At 36.5% G+C, this 20,894-nt stretch overlaps 2 protein-coding genes across 2 annotated transcripts in view; both read left to right on the top strand.

Moving 5' to 3' along the window:
- The window catches only part of LOC127528918 (uncharacterized), a 469,030-nt gene that overhangs the window by 101,799 nt on the left and 346,337 nt on the right, over positions 1-20,894 (top strand). The gene's annotated exons all lie outside the window — the stretch shown is intronic.
- The window catches only part of ubr3 (ubiquitin protein ligase E3 component n-recognin 3), a 279,977-nt gene that overhangs the window by 90,815 nt on the left and 168,268 nt on the right, over positions 1-20,894 (top strand). Inside the window, 2 exon segments of the mRNA XM_051930608.1 lie at positions 4,252-4,715; positions 12,638-12,726. Coding sequence (XP_051786568.1) covers positions 4,252-4,715; positions 12,638-12,726 — 553 coding nt within the window.

Below are 20,894 nucleotides of genomic sequence, written 5' to 3'. Positions count from 1 at the left end.
TCGGAGAGAGGTATTTAGATATGTTTGAAGTGCTGAGTATTGTTACTTGAAAAAGTGCTTCAGAATAATAGCATTTTTTGCATGATTGCAGAAATTCACATAATCCTTTAATGGCAGAATTTAATGCATTTTGAAACAGCACAAAAGGAAGGAGACACAGATTCTTATTACAGATTGAATAGTGGAATTTTATTTATGAAATTACTTTATCATTGTAAGGCAAGTCTATAAGAATGCAATTTTTACTATCTCATGGCAATCTGAAAATATTCAGGTGCAATATTTATCTTTCCTAAATATAGGTAACTAGTTAAGTATTATTTATTACTTTTGGAGACAAATGCTTGAGACCTTTAGCCTCTTGTCAAGATGATTAATATCATACTGAAATTAGCTTTCTTATGGTTGATATTTATTTTTCAATGTTATGCTGTTTTGTGTGCTGCATAATAAACATGTCTTTGGTATTTATAATGTGATCATCATTATTTGTTTCTGTTTTCCTCACTTGTAATTAATGCTACTCTTACTGTTATTAATTGCTTGAATTTTCTCAGTGGTGTTCTATATCAGATTGATAGTGATATATTATCTAACCTTTATAATTTTGTATAGTAGCATGCTTTTCTGGTATTCATGTGTAATGTGAAATTGAAATTTCACTAGTATGTCAATTTTTTTTAACCAGAGACACTTGCTGCTTTGTGTTTTTTCCTAAAAACTTTTTTAGCCTCCTGTCACTACCATAAATTGTGCATAATTAGCATGTTATGTGGTGGTGTGTAACATTTCAAATAAAACAGCAGAGTGATTTGAGATTTTTCTTTAGCTGCTTGTAACGCAGATTTGTTTGTATTTATTTAGCTATAGAATATAGGTGCATCTCAATAATTTAGAATATCTTTGAAAAGTTTATTTCAGTAATTCAATTCAAAAAGTGAAACTCATATAATATATACATTCATTACACACAGTGTGATATATTCATCCATCCATCCATTTTCCAACCCGCTGAATCCGAACACAGGGTCACAGGGGTCTGCCGGAGCCAATCCCAGCCAACACAGGGCACAAGGCAGGAAACAATCCTGGGCAGGGTGCCAACCCACCGCAGGACACACACAAACACACCCACACACCAACCACACACTAGGGCCAATTTAGAATCGCCAGTCCACCTAACCTGCACGTTTTTGGAATGTGGGAGGAAACTGGAGCGCCCGGAGGAAACCCACGCAGACACGGGGAGAACATGCAAACTCCACGCAGGGAGGACCCGGGAATCAAACCCAGGTCTCCAGATCTCCCAACTGCGAGGCAGCAGTGCTACCCACTGCGCCACCGTGCCGCCGTGTGATATATTTCAAGTGTTTATTTCTTTTCATTTTGCTGATTATGGCTTATAGCTAATGAAAACCCAAAATTCAGTATATCAGAAAATTAGAATATTGTGAAAAAGTTCAATATTGTAGACTCATGGTGTTACGTTCCACTTTGCTAATTAACCCAAAACACCTGCAAAGGTGTTCTGAGACTTTAAATGGTCTCTCAGTCTGGTTCAGTAGGCCACACAATCATGGGGGAAAACTGCTGACTAGAAAGTTGTCCAGAAGACAGTCACTGACACCCTCCACAAGGAGGCTAAGTCACAAAAGGTCATTGCTAAAGAAGCTGGCTGTTCAGAGTGCTGCTGTGTCCAAGCATATTAATGAAAAGTTGAGTGGAAGGAAAACATGTGGCAGAAAAAGGTGCACAAGCAACAGGGATAACTGCAGCCTTGAGGAGATTGTGAAATACAGCCCATTCAAGAATTTGGGGGAGATTCCCAAGGAGTCAACTACGGCTGGAGTCAGTGCTTTAAGAGCCACCACACTCAGACGTATCTGGGACATGGGCTACAACTGACCTATAAGAACAATGCTTTTCTATCTCCTACCAGAAGGGCTTACATTTGAATCTGAAATAAGATATATTTAAAATCTTAATTTAAGTTACAATTCAGCTTTGCTTTGGCCAGTTGCAGTTTTACCAGAATTATGATTTTCTTATTGATAAAATATAAAAAGGTATTTTTTGCAGGCTTAAAAAGACGAACTTCTAAATAATAAAAAAGACATTACCACCAACAACCCTCTTACAACATTTCCCTCCATTCCCACCCTTCACAAGCTATATATTGCCTTAGAGTCCTGTATGTCTAATCATTTTCCTGTTGAAAGCTTAGGAATAAAAAACTATTTTAAGATATGTGACTCATTTTCTCCCTTTGTGGCTCTCTGGCTACAATTATGCAAACTGTATCACAGACACTTCCATACATACACACACACACACACACACACACACACACACACACACACACACACAGAGTGCTCTCCACTATTATTGGCACCCCTTGTAAACATTAGTAAGAAGGGTTAGAAAAAAATCACTGTTTGCTGAAGAACTCTCATCTTGCACTGAAAAAATGAGACACATCTGACTTCTAATTGAAAAAAGTTCATTCAAAGAAAAACAAAGCCCTCATCAACAAATGAATATTTTTAACAAAAGTGCATGTGCCACTATTGTTGGCACCCTTGGAAATTAATGTGAAACAATGCAACTGTTTCCAATTTAAATTGGACACTGTTAAGTTGGTTAGCATGTATAGGAACTTTCCAGCTGAAATCAATGACTTCCTGATTAACTGGGATACAAATGTGAAGAGACACAGAACCAGATTTCCTTAGCCAGCCATCATCAGGGCAAAGAAAAATGAACACTCAGTCCAAATGAGAGAGAAGTGTGTTGCCCTTCATAACTTGGTGAATGGTTAAAAAAAATAGCTAATTGCCTGAAAATGCCAATTTCTACAGTTAGGGCAATAATAAAAGAGTAGTGATGAACTGGAACTGTGACAAACTTGCCTGGAAGAGAACCCAAGTTTATTTTACCCCTATGTAAAGTAAGAAAGATGCTAAGAGAGACAATAATATCTCCAAGGATCACTGTTGGGGAATTGCAAGAAAAAGTAAACTCCTGGAGTGATCAAGTTTCCAGAACCACCACCATCAGATGGCATCTCCATGCCAACAGAATATTTGGAAGGTGTGCCAGAAAGAAGCCTTTTCTGTCAGTTATCCCTAAACGTAAGCGCCTGGAGTTTGTAAATTGTTACTACAACATTGACTGGAACCGTATTCTATGGTCTAATGAAACAAAAATGTAAAGTGGGTTTGGTATAAAAAAGGAGGATGGCTATAATGAAAAGAACCTTGTCCCAACTGTGAAATATGGTGGAGGTTATGTGATATTGTGGGCTCTTTTCTCCTCCAAAGGCCCTGGAAACATTGTTAGGGTACATGGCATCATGGATTCCATAAAATATCAGGAGATTTTAAATCAAAACCTGGCTGCCTCCGCCAGGAAACTAAAACTGGGTCATCATTGGATCTTTCAGCAGGATAATGATCCGAAACACATGTCCAAATCAACCCTGAAATGATTGATTTTGTGTTCAGTTAAAGTTCTGCCATAACCATCTCAGTCCTCTGACCTGAACCCTATTGAAAACCTGTGGAGTGAGCCAAAGAGGAGAGTACACAGTAGAGGATCTAGGACCCTGGATGATCTGGAGAGATTATGTAAAGAAGAATGGTCTCAGATGCCATGCTCTTTATTCTCCAACTTTATAAAATGTTACTTACAAGAGAAGACTCTGTGCTGTTATGTTGGCAAAGGGAGGTTCCACGGAGTATTAAATGCAGGGGTGCCAAAAATTGTGGCACATGTTTTTGTTAAAAATATTTATTCCTTGATGAGGGCTTTATTTTTCTTTGAGTGAACTTGTTTCAATTAAAAGTCAGATGTTTCTCATTTTTTTCAGTGCAAGATAGTGCTTCTCAAGCAAACGGTGATTTTTTTTTCTAACCCTTCTTACTAATTTTTACAAGGGATGCCAATAAAAGTGGAGGATCTTATTTATATTATATAATATAAAAAATGCACAGAGTATATCAGTATATATGTATAGTTATGCCTCCATTTTCTTCCTTAATGTTAAATATGCATTTCGTCCTAGGCAGTTTAGCCATCATTTATTTGGTAGTAACATCTTTACAGGAGGTACATGCTGTTTAACAAGGTCTTGTTATTAATATACTGACTGGGGCCCATTTTAAAATATGCAAATTGTGTTATAAATGAAAGCATAACTGAATGTAATGTATTAACTCTGCAAATGATGAGAAATTCCCTTTCCCCTTGCAGAACTCTGGGACCGCTCAGATTTTTAGCTTAGTTGCTGAAAGAAGAAGAAAGTTCCAGGAGATAATTAATCGAAGCAGTGGAGAAGCCAATCAGGCTGTTCGACCCAAGTCCTCATCTACAAAGTGGAACCCCCTCAGCTCAACGCCTCAGCTAACCACAGTGATTCTAGAAGTCCGAGAAAGCATTCTGTCCTTGCTTATTAAGCTGCATCATAAACTGTCTTCAAAACAAAATTCTTTTTACCCTCCTTGGTTAGAAAGCCTAGAGGCTTTTGGCCGCCTTGACTTAGCAAAATATGCTCATGGTGATGGTATTACAGCAATTGAGCGCATCTTGACGAAGGCAGCTTTTCGAAGCCGACAGAATAAGCGCAGCATACAAGAGATTTGTCGAAAAATTTCACCCCCTGTCCCACCAAAGAAAACCAGCCCAGCAGACAAAAAAGTCATGGATAAAGAGGAAAGGTATGTAATGAAAAGACAGTGCTAGAAAAGACTTGATTTTTTTAATGTGGTTAAAAAAGGAAAATTTTTAAATGTCAGGTCTTCTTGGCCTCTGATGTCAGATTTAGTACATGTTAGTAAATGTTTGCAACTTCAAGCACAATGTAAGAAGGATATAATTTGTGTGTGTGTGTATGTGTGTAATGGTGTGTTTTTTTTCAGGTAGTTAAATAAAATATCCAATTGATAAGGTTCAATAACCTTTTTTTTGTTAATCAAGGTCAGAAAAGACATGCCAGTCAGTCTGCTGGAAGTACTTTCTTCCTTATCACCTGAAATAATACTGATTTTAAACATCTTTAAACTGACCCTTTTGTCTTTTCACCTTCAGCTTTACCATCCGTGTTTATATGTGAGCTTTGTGTCAGTAGTTGAATTTGGCTTGCATATCATAACAGTGAAGGAGTGGAAAAGGTTGAAGTATCACAGACATGTGCTTATTCAGTGTGTGTGTGCTGGAAAATTGCCACTTGACTGGTGTGTACAGTACTCATAGCTTTGCTACCTTTTCACTGCTGCTGAAAGAAAAACTGAAACAAAGGTATTACAATCATATGAAAAAGTTTGGGAACCCCTCTCAGCCTGCATAATAATCTACTCTCAACAAAAAAGATAACAGTGATAAAGTATGTCTTTCATTTCCTAGGAACATCTGAGTACTGGGGTGTTTTCCGAACAAAGATTTTTAGTGAAGCAGTATGTAGTTGTATGAAATTAAATCAAATGTGAAAAACTGGCTGTGCAAAAATTTGGGTCCCCTTGTAATTTTTCTAATTTGAATGCATGTCACTGCTCAATGCTGATTACTTACAACATTAAATTGGTTGGATTAGCTCGTTAAGCCTTGAACTTAATAGACAGGTGTGTCCAATCATGAGAAAAGGTATTTAAGGTGGTCAAATGCAAGTTGTGCTTCCCTTTGACTCTCCTCTAAAGAGTGACAGCATGGGTTCCTCAAAGCAACTCTCAAAAGATCTGAAAACAAAGATTGTTCAGTATCATGGTTTAGTGGAAGGCTACAAAAAGCTATCAGAGGTTTAAACTGTCAGTTTCAACTGTAAGGAATGGAATCAGGGAATGGAATCAGGAAATGGAAGGCCACAGGCACAGTTGCTGTTAAACCCAGCAGGTCTGGCAGGCCAAGAAAAATACAGGAGCGGCATATGCGCAGGATTGTAAGAATGGTTACAGACAACCCACAGATCACCTCCAAACACCTGCAAGAACATCTTGCTGCAGATGGTGTATCTGTACATCGCTCTACAATTCAGCGCAATTTGCACAAAGAACATCTGTATGGCAGGGTGATGAGAAAGAAGTCCTTTCTGCACTCACGCCACAAACAGAGTCGCATGTTGTATGCAAATGCTCATTTAGACAAGCCAGATTCATTTTGAAACAAAGTGCTTTGGACTGATGAGACAAAAAGTCAGTTATTTGATCATAACAAAAAGTGCTTTGCATGGTGGACGAAGAACCACCGCATTCAAAGAAAAATGCTGCTACCTACTGTCAAATTTGGTGGAGGTTTCATATGCTGTGGGGCTGTGTGGCTAGTTCAGGGACTGGGGGCCTTGTTAAAGTCGAGGGTCAGATGAATTCAACCCAATATCAACAAATTCTTCAGGATAATGTTCAAGCATCACTCACAAAGTTGAAGTTATGCAGGGGTTGGATATTCCAACAAGACAATGACCCAAAACACAGTTCGAAATCCACAAGACATTCATGCAGAGGGAGAAGTACAATATTCTGGAATGGCCGTCACAGTCCCCTGACTTGAATATCATTGAAAATCTATGGGATGATTTGAAGCAGGCTGTCCGTGCTCGGCAGCCATCAAATTTAACTGAACTGGAGAGGTTTTGTGTGGAAGAATGGTCAGAAATACCTCCATCCAGAATCCAGACACTCATCAAAGGCTATAGGAGGACAGCGTCTAGAGGCTGTTATATTTGTAAAAGGAGGCTCAACTAAGTATTGATGAAATATCTCTGTTGAGGTGCCCAAATTTATACACCTGTCTAATTTTGTTATGATGCATATTGCATTTTTTCTGTTAATCCAATAAACTTAATGTCACTGCTGAAATACTACTATTTCCATAAGGCATGTCATATATTAAAAGGAAGTTGCTACTTTGAAAGCTCAGCCAATGATAAACAAAAATCCAAAGAATTAAGAGGGGTTCCCAAACTTTATATATATTTGAATATATAAACATATATTTGAATAATAGTAATACTAAATTCTATTTTCAAATCTTTTTGGCCATTAAACCAGTGATGATAGTTATGATTAATTGAATTCAAGATCAGTTTATTTATTAATTTGATGAAGCATAAAAATAAACCTTAATAGTCATCTCTAGCTAAAGTCAATTTAAAAAATACCATCCTAAATCTTTTATACAGATTATCATGTTAGAAGAGAATACATTACTACAGTCTCGGTTTCCAAAAAATAAAAACTTGATATTTCAGCAGTACATTCTCTGCAGCAGTCATTAGGCTCAAATTTGTGATTGTGGTTCATAATATATGGAATAATCCATTGTGTTTTCAGCAGTTTTTGCACAGATACTGTAAAGTGACAGTTAAGAGAAATTAATCACTAATATTGCATGTGTTGGTGGCTTCATTCTCAAATGTAAATATATTTTTAACATTGTATAATATTTGTTAATGTTTCATGATTATCTGTGCATTGCAAAGAGAAGTTTACTAAAAACATATTTAATCCCAAGGCCATCATGTTAAGAAATGAGGCATTTTATTAGCTCATTCTTATTAAAGTTGGAAATATTATACAGTAAATAATAAGTAAAATCGAGTCTTATTTTCAAAAACTTATTATACTGGTGACATGGTTTAATTTTCCAAAATCAGAATGATCAGCATACACTAAATTACTTGCATTCTTATATTGCATTTTATGTATGAAGCATGCAGTTTGATTGTCATTTTTGATTAAAAATAAAACTTAAAGCTGCTATCCACACAAGCTATAGGCTTATTATATATATATATATATATATATATATATATATATATATGTATATATATATATATATATATAATATGTGTGTGTGTGTTTTAATACATGACTAGAAAACTAGACTGCTTGCTTTTTATTATTAGAGGAAATTTTAATAATTGGGAGGAGGTTTCTGCATGCACTTATTGTTTATAAAGCACCTTGTGTTTTATGTGCATTGAATGTCTTAGTTTCAAAGTGTGATTCCCGTTTACATTTTTAATTTGAAACTGATTTGAAAGTAAACAAAAAGTGCATTTCCTGCACTTTGTTTGCCAAAAGAAATAAAAATAAAAGCAGACCTTTGTTATTGAAAAAAATTGACAGATTATAAATGTATTTAAGGCCATTTTGAGAAATTATTCCTTATAGTCTATAAACACATTTAACAATCTTATAGCTGCCTTTGACAGAGTGAAATGAAGATGAATCTAATCTGATAAGAGAATCTGTTCACACGAGATAGTCTCAATTCTTATTTTGTTTTCAACTCATGCTCTGTCGTAATGAAGATCGAAAAGGCTATAAGCACTCAATGATGACCTATTTTTGGTTGACTCGACCTGCAGACAAAGACAAAGGTAGCATCTCCTCCTAGATGAGCTGTTGCTATAGTAACTGCTATCCAGCAGTAGAGCAGAATAAGAATCACTCGTGATATTTTTCAGGCTCAGTGTCTCAGCCCCTTAAGCTGTCAGTGAAAATTACAGAGCTGCAGTGGATCTGTCAGACTTTGTTTATGTCTTCTTATTAGGGGTCTCTATTTACAGTCAAGCTTGCTTTATTCGAAGGCAAAGTAGGGGTACAGAAAAAGGCAAGGAAATAAAAGTAAAAAAAAATCAAAACAAATAAGCAAACAAAGAAGGATACAGTTGCCAATGCTTGTTAGCATTTTGTGTCTCCTGCTTTGGTACTGATCGATGAATTGTAGATATTGCACAGCAATGGGAAAAGTTTTATCATTGATATACTAGAAGACTTAAAGAGATATTTATATATTTAGATTTTTTTAGATGATGAGATATGCGAAATGTACACGTGTTGAAGCCATTAGAAATACTTGGACACCAATTTCTGCTTTGTTTTGCATGGTTGGAGAATAAGGCAATTTAATCCACAGATTATTAACAAAAAGGTTAAAATGTTCTTCCTGACATTTTCTTTTAGATAATAATAATGTATTTGTTAGATAGTATTTCACTTTCCAGATTTTGTGTGATCTAAATTCTTAATAAATAGTCGTCCTATTTATATCAATTTTAATTTTAAATCAAAATTAACTCCTTTTACAGGATTTCACCAAGCTTTAACACAGCTGCATTACTGGGAAAAAATTAGGCAATCTGTTCTATTGAAGGTGTGATTCAAATGGAACGCTTTTCTTAGACCCGTTGCTACTGATTTGGTGTCTTTTGCTTTTCATCTCAGTGCTTTGAATTAAACAATTAATAGACCATTGTTACAGTCTGTAGTAGACAGTGACATCGTTTGTGCTTATGTTGGTTTAGATAAAAAAGAGGGGACTGCACTTTGTAGATGAAACTATGCAAAACGGCAAAGGTGATTTGCTTTTTTTAGTTACTGTTACCGTACAAATTAAACAAATGCAGTTTCTTTAAATTAGTATCAGATGGCTGTTTCTATAATTTATTAAACATTCAGTAGCTTAAGTATAGCTGATGTTGTTCACTTCATAAAACTTATCTCTGTGCAGTTTGCAGTATGTGTTATATTGAGTTGTTTGCAGTATTGCTTTCAGATGAGAAATCACATAGTGAAAAATAAATGTATTATCCGACAGTGTAAATTTCATGTGGTCACGTGTGCTGCAAGTCAAATGAAATATCAGATGGTAAAATCATCTCTCACTTATGTGCAAAATGCATAGAAATATATTCTAATAATTGATTTAGCTAATAGTTTATTAAAAACAAAGCAAACGTGCATTGCAGCTTTTATAGATTTTTTCAATTTGATGACTTTCAGGCCAAAACGAATAGGTCAGGGTCATGCAGGGAATTGGTGGTGGCGGTCGAACCAGTAGTCTTGAGTGTTACAGTTCACCATCTTGCCTGTTGGAGAACTCTATGCTTGCATGATAATGGTTAGAAAGAAGGGCAGTTATAATCCCTATTAAAATACTTAATTAAGGAAATTGTTGCTTTTAATTCATGGCGGTATTCAGTCCTCAGGAAAAAGAAATTTGTGTCCATGTATTTGTAAACTATAAATTAGTAAATACAGTATATATGTACATGATATATACGTTTGCCCGATAATAGGAAAAATCAGTAAAAATGTATCTTCCGTTGTTTATAGTTTAGTAAAATATATTTATCTACATTTCTATCATTTTTTTTCTTGCTCATTCAGTTTATTTCAGGTTGGTGGAACTAGAGCATATATTGGTCACTATAGGTGCAATGCAGAAACCATCTCTGGATGGGCTGCCAACCCATCAAAAGGCACTTTTAGTCATAAACCCACAGGTCCAGATTAGATTAGCCAGTTTGATTATATGGTATTGCCCATATTAAGGTTCAATGTAGCACATTTACCCCATATACAGTGGGGCAAAAAAGTATTTAGTCAGCCACCAATTGTGCAAGTTCTCCCAATTAAAAAGATAAGAGAGGCCTGTAATTTTCATCATAGGTATACCTCAACTATGAGAGACAAAATGAGAAAAAAAAATTCAGAAAATCACATTGTCTGATTTTTGAAGAATTTATTTGCAAATTATGGTGGAAAAAAAGTATTTGGTCAATAACAAAAGTTCATCTCAATACTTTGTTATATACCCTTTGTTGGCAATGGCAGAGGTCAAACATTTTCTGTAAGTCTTCACAAGGTTTTCACACACTGTTGCTGGTATTTTGGCCCATTCCTCCATGCAGATCTCTAGAGCAGTGATGTTTTGGGGCTGTCGCTGGGCAACACGGACTTTCAACTCCCTCCAAAGATTTTCTATGGGGTTGAGATCTGGAGACTGGCTAGGCCACCCCAGGACCTTGAAATGCTTCTTACGAAGTCACTCCTTCGTTACCCGGGCGGTGTGTTTGGTATCATTGTCATGCTGAAAGACCCAGCCACGTTTCATCTTTAATGCCCTTGCTGATGGAAGGAGGTTTTCACTCAAAATCTGATGATACATGGCCCCATTCATTCTTTCCTTTACACGGATCAGTCGTCCTGGTCCCTTTGCAGAAAAACAGCAGCAAAGCATGATGTTTCCACCCCCATGCTTTACAGTAGGTATGGTGTTTTTTGGATGCAACTCAGCATTCTTTCTCCTCCAAACACGACGAGTAGAGTTTTTACCAAAAAGTTCTATTTTGGTTTCATTCCTTTTCTGGATCATCCAAATGCTCTCTAGCAAACTTCAGACGGGCCTGCACATGTACTGGCTTAAGCAGGGGGACATGTCTGGCACTGCAGGATTTGAGTCCCTGGCGGCGTAGTGTGTTACTGATGGTAGCCTTTGTTACTTTGGTCCCAGCTCTCTACAGGTCATTCACTAGGTCCCCCCGTGTGGTTCTGGGATTTTGCTCACCGTTCTTGTGATCATTTTGACCCCACGGGGTGAGATCTTGCGTGAAGCCCCAGATCAAGGGAGATTATCAGTGGTCTTTTATGTCTTCCATTTTCTAATAATTGCTCCCACAGTTGATTTCTTCACACCAAGCTGCTTACCTATTGCAGATTTAGTCTTCCCAGCCTGGTGCAGGTCTACAATTTTGTTTCTGGTGTCCTTTGACAGCTCTTTGGTCTTGGCCATAGTGGAGTTTGGAGTGTGACTGTTTGAGGTTGTGGACAGGTGTCTTTTATATTGATAACGAGTTCAAACAGGTGCCATTAATACAGGTAACGAGTGGAGGACAGAGGAGCTCCTCTTACAGAAGAAGTTACAGGTCTGTGAGAGCCAGAAATCTTGCTTGTTTGTAGGTGACCAAATACTTATTTTCCACCATAATTTGCAAATAAATTCTTTAAAAATCAGACAATGTGATTTTCTGGATTTTTTTTCTCATTTTGTCTCTCATAGTTGAGGTATACCTATGATGAAACTTACAGGCCTCTCTCATCTTTTTAAGTGGGAGAACTTGCACAATTGGTGGCTGACTAAATACTTTTTTGCCCCACTGTAATAAGTAAGATGTTCATATTTCTTTTAAAGATGGATAAATTGTTTTTTTATGTTTAGTAGTAGCACCATCTCAGTACACTCTATAAATGTGCACTGCGTATAACTTACAGCTTACCTTTAAATGAAATAAATTGATGTCACCAAGTTCATACAATAAAAAGACTATAAAATATGATTATTTTTTCAGTCATTCATACATTTTCTAGAACACTTTTCCTGTTCAGCATTTCAGGAAGCTTGTGTCTATTTAGGCATCATTGGGTGCAAGTTGAAAACCAATTCTGGATAAGGCACCGGTGCATCATTCGGCCATACTCGATGTTACCTTATTCACATAGGGACAAAGATAAATGAGCTTGCAATGTCCTGTTTTTCTACCTTACTCCATGATAAGTAGGACATACTTAAGTGTTCGCTCTTGGGGCCTGTATAAACCAAACATTATGAATAGTATATATTTCTATATATTTTTCATATTTTTGAAACTTAATAAATCTCTATACAGTAACCAGAGATTTTTCCTGTTAACAAAACCATTAAGATTCCTGTCTGTATAAGTATACTTCTACTTTTGATTACTTTCATAAACAATCCCTTTTGTGGAAAAAAACTTTGGCATGTAAATTACTTACTTTTCAGTTTTTGCCTTAGTAAATTTATGCTTTTCCTGTTTTTTTTTTTTTTTTTTTTTTTAAACTAGGCGACAGAAGGCCAGAGAAAGGCAGCAAAAATTGCTTGCTGAGTTTGCTTCAAGACAAAAGAGTTTTATGGAGACAGCAATGGATGTTGGTAAGTGAAAGTGTTTTTATTGTTACACTAAATTATTTAGCATTACCTTTGTATGGGCCTAGGGAATATTTATTTATTTATTTTTTTGCATGGTGGACATTTGTTTTTGCTTATATTATTAAATTTAGTTCAGTTAAAGGATACGTAAAACAAAGATATCATGTCTTTCTGTGTAGCCATTGGACAAGCCACAGTTAACTTTTAATTGTGTGCTGAGCCCTGATTTAAAGGTTTTATGTGCATCATTAAATTTAAGTTCAGTTGCCTTTTTTACTTAGGAAAGCTATTTAAAATACTTGTTAAGTTCATCCTATTGGAAACACATTTTGAGTTTAATGAAGTTAGTTTGGCCTTGCCTGTTTCTTACAAATGAATGCAATTTAACTGTTCGCAAATAATTATTCCAAGAATGCATTCTTGTCTGTGTTAGCAACATCTTAATAATTTATAGTATAATGACCTAAAATGCCTGTAGCGACCACCAGATGGTAGTATAACCTAGTTAAAGGAGTGGTGTTTAATTCTGTTATTCTGCAAATCTATTCTTGCGAATTACTGTGGAGTAACTTAAATGAATGTACTTGCATTGTACTGTTTGACGTGCTTTTTTTGTTTTAACTAAGCATCACCGTATTCTTTTTGTTGTAGTGGTGTGCTGTTAGAGAACAATACTGCAGGTCCATAGTAGTGAAAAAGTATTTGTGCATTGTTAATGCTGTAGATTTTTATTTTTGTAATATAATGTCACATTTTTTATTCAATTGTTTCAATGTCACTTTTTCATCATTCTTTTTCTGTATGAGTTTATCTTCTTTATGATTGTGATGCTATAACAAGATGAGCAGAGTAAATTTTATTCCATTGGTTAGCAAAGGTCTCCATCCCCCTCTGGGGGATCTCCAAGCCATGTTAGATGAGATTTATAGTTCCAACAGGTCTTAGGGTCTCAGGGCTGGCACACTGCCCACAGGGGTACTCGGGCAACACAATCTCTTTGATGCCATAGCTACATCAACTTGATCCCTAATGATTCAAAGCAGAAGTAGCAGCTCTACTTGCTGCTCATCCTTTCACAGACTGTGAAACCTACAACCCTGCAGAAAAACCTGTTTGTGACTACTTGAAGTTGCATTTTTATTTGCAGCATTCTCATCTCTGTCTTTTTTCTCCTCTTAAGATGGACAGCTTCCTACTTTTACATAACAGTTTGCACTCAGAACGCAATTTCAAGATTGTATCTCGACTTACAAGTCTCTTCACAGCTGAGTTCTTCAGTACATCCAGTCTTTGGTCTTTCTATATGTCCCAATTTGAAAGTCCTTATTCTGCCATACCTTGTTTGCTTGACTCTTTATGAGATAGGTGCCAAACTGTGGAATAAGCTTTCTGTGAACCAATCTACTGAGGCTCGGGTGCCTCTTACACACATGACTCACTCCAGGGTAGTTTTTTTGTTCTCCCTCATTTTATAGAGATAAACTGTGTCATTATTCTAACCTTTGGAACCCTGTCCTCCATGGCCTTATTTTCCTTTTGCAAGAAGATTCAGGTGTTCCTGGTACCTAGTGGGCTACCTAGACTATATAGCATAGTGGAGGAATGGCGTGATTTCACACATTTCACATGTGAGACCTTTTCTACCTGATGACCATGATTATAGATTTCCTGGGACATCAACTAAATCATAGGATTTTGTTTTTTTTGTGGTGGTACCCTTTCTTGTGACTGGGCATGCTGCTAGTAGTAACACACACCTTTCACTCTCTCTCTCTGGGGAACTGCCCCAACTGTTTGTTTCTTGGGAGTTACCTGACCACTAGGCAACACATTTTTATATACTGTATATGTACAGTAACATGGATGGGTGATCTTGTTATCACAAGATAATGCCATAGAGTCTTACATAGTGCAAAATTAGTACAAGAAAAAAATAACCACTGCGCCTATTTTCATAAGCTTCAAACTCCCTTCTCCCTGGTGAGATGGCTCATTGACTTGGCAACCTCAAACTACTACAAAAGTTTCCTCACCTTCCATCTTGGTCTATCTTTATTTTAGCACTGTTTTGTGCAGGGTAGCTACTGCCAGTTTGATTCTTTTTCACTTCTGGATATCTCCTTTAGAGCCCTTTTCTGTTCTGTGCCATCCTGGTAGCACCCCTGTCCCTAGCAAGCTCTTGCACATCAGATACTCAATCACATTTCACACATACAAAAATCACATAAAAATACAAGGAAACATTAAACTGTTAACGAATGTTAAGTTTTCCCTGAACAGCCATTGTATTTATAAAGACCTTGAATTATGTTAGCCTTAGGCAAACAACACTAAATGTGTGTTTTTTTTAATCACAAGGTGACATACATTTTTCTCTCTCTCTTTCTTCACTGAGGTCTGTTAGAAGAAGAAATTAGTTTCAACTGGTCTTCTGGGAATACACATGCTGGTTCAGGGCAAATGATATCAGGACGCTAATAGCTGGTTTGACTCTAGGGGACCACCTTGACACACAGTAGTTAGTAAATGAAAAATGTTGCCTACAATTAGAAAATTGAAGCTAACTTCAGCAGAATTCTGGCATCCTAACAAGATGTTGTAGTTTTATATAGCAGTAAGCATACCACCAAGAGACTTAATTGTAAGCTAATAAAGCATAACAATTGGATGTGCAGGGAATTCCTTGAAAATCTGAAATGGACCACCACTTCAGCAGAAAATGTCTGCATTCATTTGCTGAGTATTTAGAAATCAGTATTGTAGAGTAATGTAATATGTATGTTTTAGGATTGATATAGATGTGAAATGCGAAATTAGGTAATGTTTTATCTCATTATGCAATGTTTAAGAATTGTTTGTGTCTGCAGTTTGCTTTATTTTAGTTTAATGCAACCTGGAGGTCAGCAGTTATTTAAAATACCTGTTTTATGATAGTAGATAAAGGATGTTGCAGCATTTTATTAGATGGAAAAGACTGGTTCAGTGCTAACACTTTCAGTGCTAATACTTTTTACAGTAGAAATCCAATTATCCTTTTTGGTTTATTGCACACATCCAAGTTTCACTGTTCACCTGAGTCTCACAGTGTTCCCTGTGCTATAGATTAAACCTAAAACATTTACTTGTGCTGGCATACTTTGTTTCTGTCTTTTTGTTTCAAAAAATTATTTCAGATTTTATTGCACCTATATTATGTTCCCTATCGCCCTGAATTAGATTTTAGCTGGTTTTGTGATTGATAGATTGATAGATTTAATACCTTGCTTTGGCCAGTTTCTTTAGCTTATTTTTTATTCTCAATTTGTGTCAGCATATATAATAGTATAAGTTTTTTAAAATATATATTGTTACCTTTATTGCAAGGCAGATCAGCATCTTCCAAACAAATCTCATTATGGCTATATGTTTTTCACTATTAATATTTACAAGGTGAAATGGTTGTTTTAAGTTATTTGCCAGAAGGGATGTATTAAAAGATTGCTCCAAAACAACTACAGTGGAACCTCGGTTCACGAACATCTCTGAACACGTACAAATCGGGTTACGACCAAAAAGTTCGCCAAACTTTTGCATCTGTTCACGACCACACACTTGGTATATGAACAAGCCAGTTTCCCTTTCGGTTTGTGCGCGCTGATGATTTCCGTCGAGAAGGCAGTTAAAGAATGCACCGGGATTGTTTTTAAAGAGACTGATTCGAGCATTGTTTTAACCTCATTGTATTTAATGAAGACTTTTTTCTATTGGATTTTAACCTTCACTTCTATTTACAGCGATCGGTTCGTAGCGTGCATTGTTGAAATGTTACTTTTCTTGGTTGTTTATTAAATTAAGGATTTTTCAAATGTTCTTTTTTTTCCCCTGTGCTTAAAACTCATTAAAAAAAAAAAGTGTTTTTAGCGAGCAGTTTGTAGCTCTATAGTGTGAACTCTTGCAATGTTAGTTTTCTCTGTTGTTCAAGGTTTTCTCAGTGTTATTCAATGTTTTTACATTTTGTTTACTATTACGCTGTGCATTCTGTGGTATAATTAACTATATTTGTGCTTAAAAATCTTTAAAAAAAATATTTACATACAGTTTGTACAGTCTGGAATGGATTAATTGTATTTACATATAATCCTATGGGGGAAATTACTTTGGGTCACAACCAATTCGGGTTACGACCAGAGTTTTGGAACGAATTACGGTCGTGACCCGAGGTTCCACTGTACATTACATTTAGGAACGAGAATCATCCATGAAATAAAAACATTAGTCTTAGAATGTTATTAGTTGAATATTAACATTAATATGTTTTGAGTAGTCTGCTTCTATATTTATGAGGCACATTGTCATTGATATCCTGAAAAATCATCACCAAGCATCACAAAAGCTCTTGAAGAAATGCCTGTGATGGTGCATCTTAGAATTTACAAACTCTTGTAGGATAAAACAGTAAGGAGTGTCGTGTGGTATAATCTGGCCCTTTGGAATTCACAATGGGGCAATCCACTGCAAAATTAAGTTTACAGTGTGTAGGGGTATACATTTAACATGAGCACACATTTGGTGGTGAACATGTTCAATGTATGAAATTAAAACATTCTAGGATTGCTTTGGAAACCTCACCCCATGTAGCAAGTATGTGTTCATGATGATTGCACAAGTCTCTTAAAAACTTGCAAAATTATACCTTACCTGGAAGCAGCTATACATTTGGGTTGCTTTAAATTAAATAACTGAGAAGAAACAAAATGTGTGTGGGAATATCTGAGTAGGATTCAGAATTAAAGATGTTAGCTTGGTTAGTGTGTCTTATGTTTGGAATCATTTTTCATTTGCATGTATCTCTTACATATTCTTGTCCCAAGCGCCTCCCGTTTGTTTTATTCCCTTCCAGAGTCTAAAATTGAGTCTGTGTAAGTCAACCTTGTATAAGATTCCACTGTACGAGCAGAGTTCCAAACAGTCCTTTGCTTTAACACAAATCAAGATAACTCCCAATGTTTTTCCTTAGAAATCTTACTCTCTACTTCACCACATAATCACCATCTATGTCAATGCACTTTTATAATCTTTTGATCCCTTTTTCAAAACACCCCATGAAAATGATCTTTTTTCAGCTTTGCCAGGTTTTCACTTACTGCGTTGATCGTTTTTTCTTGATCCTTGTAGCATTTTCAAAATTTTTGGGGAACAGCCAGAAATCACAAGGGGCCAGGTCAGGTAAGTAGGGTAAAGCATCATAAGGTTTGATCCCAGGACACCAATAAAAAGGATGGTCTTGGTGGCTTGATGGTGCAGGAGCATTGTCGTGGTGAAAGATCTGCTTGCTCAACTTGCACTTGGGGTGACCACTCTTGACATTTTGCAAACTTCAGCCAAACATTTGTTTGTGCAGATGTCTGAAACTGGGCAAACAACTTCTGGACAATTCTCTGGGTCGGTGCTTGAATCACATGATGGGCTTTCAGCTTCTCAAAACTTTCTACTGCTAATAACTCATGATGAAAATGTGGTAGAGCATGAGCACTTGTTTGTTGTCATTGGAGAAATTCACTTGCAGGTGTGCACCATGTTGACTTCTACCTTAGATTCTTGTCTCTGTGATAACCTATGAACCTGAAAATTTCAGGAAGATTTTGTGAACAGTGGAATATGATTCCCTGAAAAATAAACAATAGGGAACAAATTCAAAAGTTCATGTGAATGGACTTTTGGAATGCCCATCATATTTGCTAGTTAATACCTTTGGACTAGAAATGACGTTTCTTAGTAGTATTTGGTTTGCATCTTTTATACCATTTAGTTATCCTGAGATTTTTTTTCCAAGAATTTTATTTTCAAAATTGTAATTCTGTCAATCTTTTATGTCATTTAACTCAGATAAACAAATATAGTTTCATAAAATTTGCCATGGAATTGCTGGGTGTGCAGTTGGCATGTATGTTGGTTTGCATAGAACTAGTGTCAGTTTCAAACATTGTTGCCAGCTGGTTATACTTTATTTTAGTTTAATGTATGCTTCCTTAATAGTTTTATCTATTTTTTTCTTTTTAATTGGAGTGATAATCAAAATGCTCTATTTATTCCTCAGTTATTGGTATTCATTTTTTCTGTATACAGTAATCCCTCCTCCATCGCGGGGGTTGCGTTCCAGAGCCACCCGCGAAATAAGAAAATCCGCGAAGTAGAAACCATATGTTTATTTTTATATTGTCATGCTTGGGTCACAGATTTGCGCAGAAACACAGGAGATTGTAGAGAGACAGGAACGTTATTCAAACACTGCAAACAAACATTTGTCTCTTTTTCAAAAGTTTAAACTGTGCTCCATTACAAGACAGAGATGACAGTTCCGTCTCACAATTAAAAGAATGCAAACATATCTTCCTTTTCAAAGGAGTGCGTGTCAGGAGCACAGAATGTCACATAGATAGAGAAAACAATCTCTGGCAAACAAATCAATAGGGCTGTTTGGCTTAAGTATGCAAAGCACCGTGGCACAAAGCTGTTCAAGGCGGCAGCTCACACCCCCTCCGTCAGGAGCAGACAAAGAGAGAGAGAGATAGAGAGAGACAGAGTTTGTTTTTCAAGCAAAAATCAATACGTGCCCTTCGAGCTTTTAAGTATACGAAGCACCGTGCAGCTGCACAAAAGATAACAACATGAAGATAATCTTTCAGCATTTTTAGACGAGCGTCCCTATCGTCTAGGTGTGCGAACAGCCCCCCTGCTCACACCCCCTACGTCAGGGTCACAGATAGTCAGCGCAAGAGAGAAAGAAAAGTAAGTTGGGTAGCTTCTCAGCCATCTGCCAATAGCGTCCCTTGTATGAAATCAACTGGGCAAACCAACTGAGGAAGCATGTACCAGAAATTAAAAGACTCATTGTCCGCAGAAACCCGCGAAGCAGCGAAAAATCCGCGATATATATTTAAATATGCTTACATATAAAATCCGCGATGGAGTGAAGCCGCGAAAGGCGAAGCGCGATATAGCGAGGGATTACTGTATATTTATTTTGTCCATGGGTAGTTAATATTATTATTTCACTGGAACATACCATACCATTTTCTAATCCCATTTAATCCTGAGCATAGTCATGTGAGAGATGGAGCATAACCTAGCAAGCATAGGGTGCAAGGTAGAAACAATCCCTGGATAGAACGCCTTCCCATTGCAGGCAGGTATGAGGAGAACATGCAGACTCCATGCAGAGAGAACCTGGGACATGAACTCTGGTCTCCGTACTGCGAGGCAGTACCCCTACCATTCTGCCAATGTGCCACAAACTCTTGAACATGCTACATACACTTACACATTAGTAAAACATTCCTGATGTGGATCAGTTCTTGCTTTTCCTAGTGACTTTTGTTGATGGTTATTGCAAAACACAATTTTAGAGGAAACTGTATTCTTTTGCACAAGTAATTAGTAGTGATAATGGGACTTTTGAATATTAATGTAATTTCAGCTTGTTACCAGATCCTATTGCAATGGTGACTTCAGTCAGATTTGAATGTAACACTTTGATTTGTAATCTTGTACCATTAACAAAGTTTAGGATGGTTTAGATAAAAGCAGTTTACAATGAATTGTGGTATTCTTTTAACTTATACCATACAGCTCTGATGTTTACAGATTGCACATTTATGTGGCCAATGGAATAAACTTAATGTTTTAAGCACTTTAGCATTTAAACTGACTAGGACATGCCATTGTACTCGGTTTGTGTTGTACATACGGTTTGAACTGGGCTGGTACAGGCAGGATGGTGTTTAATTATACGGTCCATATTTCTAAGGCAGTGAGATATGAAGAATTCTACTGGTCTACTTGCCTTGCCTCCAGATTGTTTTGGTTGAAAGTTGATAGCCCACCTCCATGCATTTTCCAGTTTCTGCTTGGTGCATAATGTAGAAGAAATGAGCAGGTGATGTAACCTTGACTTGAACTTTGTTTTATACTGTTTCATGTTGTAGAGGACTTTTTTGAAAATTGTTTAAATGTGTAGTTTTAAAAATAATTGAGTAACTACTTATATCTTAGTTTGAAATTTTAAAAATCATTTATAGAAACATTTGCCAGTCATTGTACCAAATGTTTGCCTTAAAATCTTTTTTTTAGTTTACTGGATGTCTCTGAATTGTGATCCAACAACAACAGCAACATTTATTTATATAGCAGAT

The sequence above is a fragment of the Erpetoichthys calabaricus genome, chromosome 8 (assembly GCF_900747795.2).
Source record: "Erpetoichthys calabaricus chromosome 8, fErpCal1.3, whole genome shotgun sequence".
In the NCBI taxonomy this organism is placed as follows: Eukaryota; Metazoa; Chordata; class Cladistia; order Polypteriformes; family Polypteridae; genus Erpetoichthys; species Erpetoichthys calabaricus.
This window is presented reverse-complemented; position numbering and strand designations above follow the sequence as displayed.